The following is a 6000-nucleotide window of genomic DNA, read 5'->3' on the forward strand; positions in this document are numbered from 1 at the left end:
GCTCACATCTTCAATGGGTCCCGTTCAATTTCACTGCCTTTTATTGTGTGACTCATATTTCCAGCCAATGTGGGCAGTTGTTTTCAGCAACGCTGATGATACAAAGAGCCTAACAAAAAGCAGCAGCCAAAGGCAGGGAAATGAAAGGGACATTTCTGCAGAAAAACAGGTTTGGAGGAGACGAAAAGCAGCACTGAAAAACAAGTGGATTAGGGAATGATTTTGTTGGGCAACTTTTAAAAAGCACCCAAAGGAACACTCTGAGTCCACTGGAGGAGTCAGCTAATGATTTAAAATCAAAAACTGATCATTTCTAAATGTTTTTTTTTAGTTTTTCATTGCTACATTTATCCATAACATAACCTACAAATGTCGTTTTAAGTGCACATGTATTTGTATACCTTGTAATGTCTTCAGTGAGTAGAGATGGATCAGGAGGGTAGAACTTGACGTTGAATGCAAACTGCCAGTTGTTACCTGGAGAAATAAATGCTCATATTCAGAGTCATTTTCAGGAAAGTTAAACTTGAAAAAACAGAACAGTTCATTCTGGTTTTAGTGGTCTGAAACAAGAACAGTTCTCTGACATCTAGAGGTGCACCGATCCGATACCAATATCAGTACCATATCGGAAAAAACTTCTGGATCGTGTATCGTGACAATGTGACCGATCCATGACTGGGCAGATCTATTCACTCGAATTCTATGCTTTGTGCTCTGAGTGACGTCATGCGCTAGCGTACTGACTGAACAAATTAAAGTGTTGTTTTTACATGTTTGACCAAGCTTGTGAAGCTCTTGGTGTGTTTAAGTGTGCTGTCATGAAGAAGAGTTTTCAATAAATTTGTAATTCAGTACATTCATGTCTGCGTTTAAAAAAACAAATGTTTTAAGTTAATTCAGCACTGGGTTTGTAAGCTCAAACATCCAGGTAGACAACAAAAATGGCTAAATCGTGTCATCTGGACCTGTTTCAGAAACGGGTCCAGATGTGATTTAGCCATTTTTGTTAATTCAGCACTGTTTTTCTGTATCGGATCGGGATCGAGCGATACTAAACCGCAGATATTGGTATTGGATGTGAAGTGAAAAAAGTGGATCGGTGCATCCCTACTTTAACACTTCGCTGCACTATAATCTGTCGAACATAATCAAAAAGGTTTGTCATATTCGTCTATATCATTGTTAATGTCTACAACCCAGTTTGATCCACATTTACCCAAATGTTCTGTTCTCATTCCAACAGCCCATCGCCTCTCGTTATTCCATCTGTCCTGTTTGATCCACCCAGTAAAACTTGCACCACGTGCAACAAAATGGGAAATAATGGGGATTACATCATCTGAGAATTTTAATCCAAGAAAATTTGACATCACAATGCAACTATTTCTTTACGCACACATGTGCATATCTTCTCATGTATGCACAGACACTGCAGAGGGAAACTCAACAATCCCGCTGATGCTAAAAATGACTCAAAAACCGTTAACTGGTTGCTTTGAAATTTATGCTGATAGTTTTATTAGATATTTTCTTTCAAACATTACAACAGTTTGAATGAAAACCTATGAATATGGGGAAAAAAAAGTTCCTTGCCTGGCAAAAAAACACTTTGCCTCAGTTAAATTCTACATTGCTGTGTAAATAGTGTCTACAATATACTAAACGTGCAGAGAAAAGTCATTAGACAGAAAGGCAGAAGGAGACAGATTTCATGTTCTCGTTAAAGTGACAGAATGGTTCTAAATAGCAGAGCTCAGTCAGGCACAAACCCATAAAGATTGAGAAAACCTGAGCTCTGAAGTTAAACATTACCAGGTACCACACGCACAGAAGAGGTTCAAAACCTGGACTAAATCCAGACGCCTGCCCTCCAGCCACTTTCAGTCGAACAAAAAGTGGGACAGAATTTGTCTCTCAGCCGTCAAACCAAATTTAGAGTTAAAGATTAAATGGTATTAAATTAAAAATGTAACCTTACTTGAGACAGCTTCTTTTTTGGAGGGGGGGACGATGAGTTGTTTTTCGTTGTCTCTTTGTTTTACTCTGAGGCTCAACTCTAACAATGTTCAGCATTTTTTTAAAGTCAAAGTTTCTTTATTTGTCATATGCACCACATGTGGTGCATGTGGTGGAACAAAATTATGTTCACAGGGTCCCAGTTACAGCCAATAAAAGAATAAATTGTAAAGATAAACAGTAATAAGATCTAAGATATGAACTAAGAAAAACGTCAAAATTAAAAATATGCTAAGCACTAAAATAGTACAAAAACAATATGGTGAACAACAGCAGCACGAACATGAGTCTGTGTGAGCAGATGAGGACGAATGAACAAATGAATTAATTAATTAATTTAATTAATTGCATCAGTGTCTGCCTCATCCTTTCTAAATAGTAGAAAATAGCAGATAAAGACACAATCTCTAAACTAGAGATACAAACATCATGACACGAATGCAGCTCAAGTTCTAAATGCTGGTAAACAGTGGGCAACGTGCTGCTCAGATCTTCAGTCTTACATAAAAGTACAATTTCAACAGAGCTCATTAATGAATCTGCAGAACAAACGTGTGTCTGAGAGAACATTTTTAGGATGATTTGGGTAAATCTGACATAAACACACGGGCAAAACGTCAACCATCTTCATGTAGCCCTCGACATCCTCAAGTAAAACAAAACTTCTAAAATACACATTTCAAAAGGACTACTCTTTTTATTAATGAATCTTGAGGCATGTTCCAAGAAATAAAATGTCTAAACCTTTCATTTTTCATAGTAGTTTCACTCGCAGAACTTGACTAAGAATAAAAGCTTGAAAAAGAGACAATACATTTGATCCAACCAGAAGATTACAGTCAGGCAGTATATTTGATAGAAGAAGACCGTAATGAACATGTAACATGCAAACAATGCCACAAACTTTTTATTCTGGGGGGAAAAACATCAGAAAATGTCTTCCAACATATTCACCTTGTTCACTATTATTCCTCCTAACTCAAAAAAGCAACAAAACACAGGCCTGTCATGATAACAAATTTTGCTGGACTATTAACTGTTTCAGAAATTATTGCAATAAATGATAATATAGTTTGAAATTTGACAAAAAATAGTAGTTATTGTCAATTTTAAAAAGAAAGGTAGGTAATTTGTTTTGTGTGTAGTACCCTTTTTGACTACTGGATGGCAGTATAAGACTGTTTGAATCGAAGGATGGAAAGTGAGGGAGCAAGCGGTGTGTCTCTTCAAGAAAAATGGGAGGGAGGCCTTGACGTGACTACTTCCTGTTTTTTGGTTCTCAAAATGGCGTCCGCTCGGTGTGGTTTGAGCTCCTTAGCATAGCATTTGTCACACAAAACTTTTAATAAAAAATCAGTAAACGAGTTCTCAGCTTCTTTTTGCAGAGAAAAAACAACTTTTTAGACGAAGGCACGGGTTTCAACTGTGAATTTTTGGAGCTTCGACAAGACGGAGGTTTTTTCCCCGAGGTCGGCTTGTTAGCTTAGCTGGTAGCTTAGCTTCTCAGCTTCTGCTTTTTAATGATCCAAAATCGCGATTTTGGACGGCTAAAACAGATTTTAAAGAAAAAAGAGAAAGGGATGGGTCAGTGAAGAGCACCGGAGTTGAGCCTTTTTATCATCCAGTGTCTTCAGTAGAAAGAGAGAGACACAAAGAAACGATAAAGCCGATAAATGAAAACGAGGTTGATAATTTTAATTTATCATGTGATTAATTGATTAATTGATTTATTGTTTATCGTGACAGGCCTAATCAAACATCATACAAACAAAACAGAGCAACCTTTATACACAACTGTGTGTGTGTGTTAGTTCAGTGAGCTGCTCTTCAATTTCTTCAACTAAGCCAAAATGGCCCCCTGGGGGAAAAAAAAAGTCATCCCTAATTTTACACTCACAAAAACAGTAACTCCTCAAAATTATGGGCTAATTGTCTAAGATTAGCATTTTTTCCATTTCCTCCAACGGTGATAATTGTGACAATATTTTACATCAACTCCAAACCACAAGCAGCAGCTCTGATCTTTAAAAAAAATAACTCAAGGACCTTCATTTAGGCTTCAATTAGACGTGTTTAGCTTACAACCCAGTGTGAACCGAACCCGAGTCGTGTTGACTGATTGCAGTCTGACAGCAGTTCAGAGCTGACTGGTGTTAACCCTGTCATTTGTATACAAATATACAGGCAGTGTGGCTACAATCCAAAACTGTTGGCCTATATGGTACAATCTCTGTCCTCCTGTAAACATCCACACACAGAAAGATGTACACAAATGAGCACATACAGAGAGATGCATGGAATATATCGGTGGAGCGCAGGCACGTGTGGTGACACGGTCATAAAAACACACCCACGCAACACTACCTCATATACTAATTAAGAAAAAGTACACTTTTTTTAAAGCCCAAATTATATGTTTTTCACATTAAACTTTGGACTGTAAAAGCTTGTTTTGAATTATATTGTAAACGGAAGATGCAGTAAAAAGAACGAGAAGAACAACATCCTTTCAAACAAATCCTTGGAGCAAAGAAACTATGCAAGAAACCAACAAGTTTACATGAAAATACTTGCTAGTTAAATCTTTGATAAATGTTAAACACATTTATCATAATTAAACTCTTATTACAGCTTGTTTATCAAGCTATTGTACACAAAAGCAATATTAGAAGCTGAAAACATTTCCAAAGTTTAAAGTACCCTTTCCCTCCCAGCTACCATTTTAGGTGTATCTAAAAACCAAATAAATCCTAAACTTGGTAACTGCACACCACATTGATGTGTATCAGCCCTCAAAGGATGAGATACTACACCTCACCTTCCCTTTAAGAATGAACCACATTTCATAAAGAGGTCACTAAATAATAAATCAGTGATCACACCCTGGTAACCTCCTCCATACCGCAGGCCTGCTGTTATCTGGTTTCAGGTATCGCAACTGTTTTTGTTGAAGTATAATGCCTTTTAAGGGAGATTAAGATGATACTCTCCCTATTTTATTAATTGAAAATCTATATTTTATTTATTGCCTATGGTCAGATACAATAACAGATGAGGGTAAGGGTTATAAATGGACACATTGATGCATTTATGAGTACAAATATCCAAAATAGTAGAACTTAGAAAGTAAAACTCACTGCGTATCTGTCTCTTGATTTCTTTTGTGGGATCCAACCAACACTGGAATGTAACAGTGTCAACGAAGGGAAGACACAAAGAAAAAAGAAAACTTTACTCATGCAGCAATGTCATCGTTCATCTCTAGACTTCCTATGCGTCAGTTCTTACTGGCTTTTTGGACATAAGTAACATGGACTGTATGTGCCGATAAGACATACCTTCTCTTCATGGTTGTCCTTGTATGTCAGACCAAAGTAGTCTTTCTCCAGCAGATTAAGATGCTCACACACTTTAAAGAATAAGTACTGACCCTTCGCACGTTTCTGCATACAAAGAGAAAACAAACGTTGAAATAGGTTTGATACTTTTACCACCCACTGCCATAAAACTGCTTGTTTGTCTGCTAACAAAACATTTCTTAAACTATTGGATGGTTTTAATAAAACTTTCATAAAGTAATCATGGGATGTACATCTAGAACTAAAAAGCATTTGGATATGACAATAACTTTTCAATTTTACAGATATTAAGCTAAAACTTAGCGTAGTAGCTAACACATAGTCCAAATGCTAACAGGTCGCACAAGATTTTGTTTAAAACCTAGGGTTTGTTTGCTAGTTTTGTTTAGACTGCATGAAAAATCAATTTTTTTAAAGTTCCAGTAGTTTTCAGTGCCACCGGAAAATGTAAAATGCAAAATGCAAAATGCATTGTACAGTAGTCCCTCGTTTATTGCGGCAGTTTCCGTTCTTAGTTCCCCAGCGATAAGTGAAAAATGGTGAAGTAGGAATACAAGTAATAAATAGTAGTTTATCTTAGCATATATATATATATATATATATATATATATATATATATATA

At 36.5% G+C, this 6000-nt stretch overlaps 1 protein-coding gene across 6 annotated transcripts in view; it reads right to left on the bottom strand.

The window, feature by feature from the left end:
• Nucleotides 1–6000, bottom strand: part of epb41l2 (erythrocyte membrane protein band 4.1 like 2) — a 93808-nt gene that overhangs the window by 53442 nt on the left and 34366 nt on the right. For all 6 annotated transcript variants that reach the window (XM_037685792.1, XM_037685791.1, XM_037685794.1 and 3 more), the window contains exons 5-7: nucleotides 5358–5462; nucleotides 5157–5199; nucleotides 402–477 (exon numbers count right to left, since the gene is read on the bottom strand). In XM_037685792.1, the coding sequence (XP_037541720.1) occupies nucleotides 402–477; nucleotides 5157–5199; nucleotides 5358–5462 (224 nt within the window). The remainder of the gene's footprint in view (nucleotides 1–401; nucleotides 478–5156; nucleotides 5200–5357; nucleotides 5463–6000) is intronic.

The sequence above is a fragment of the Nematolebias whitei genome, chromosome 12 (genome assembly GCF_014905685.2).
Source record: "Nematolebias whitei isolate Nwh7 chromosome 12, NemWhi1, whole genome shotgun sequence".
Taxonomy (NCBI): Eukaryota; Metazoa; Chordata; class Actinopteri; order Cyprinodontiformes; family Rivulidae; genus Nematolebias; species Nematolebias whitei.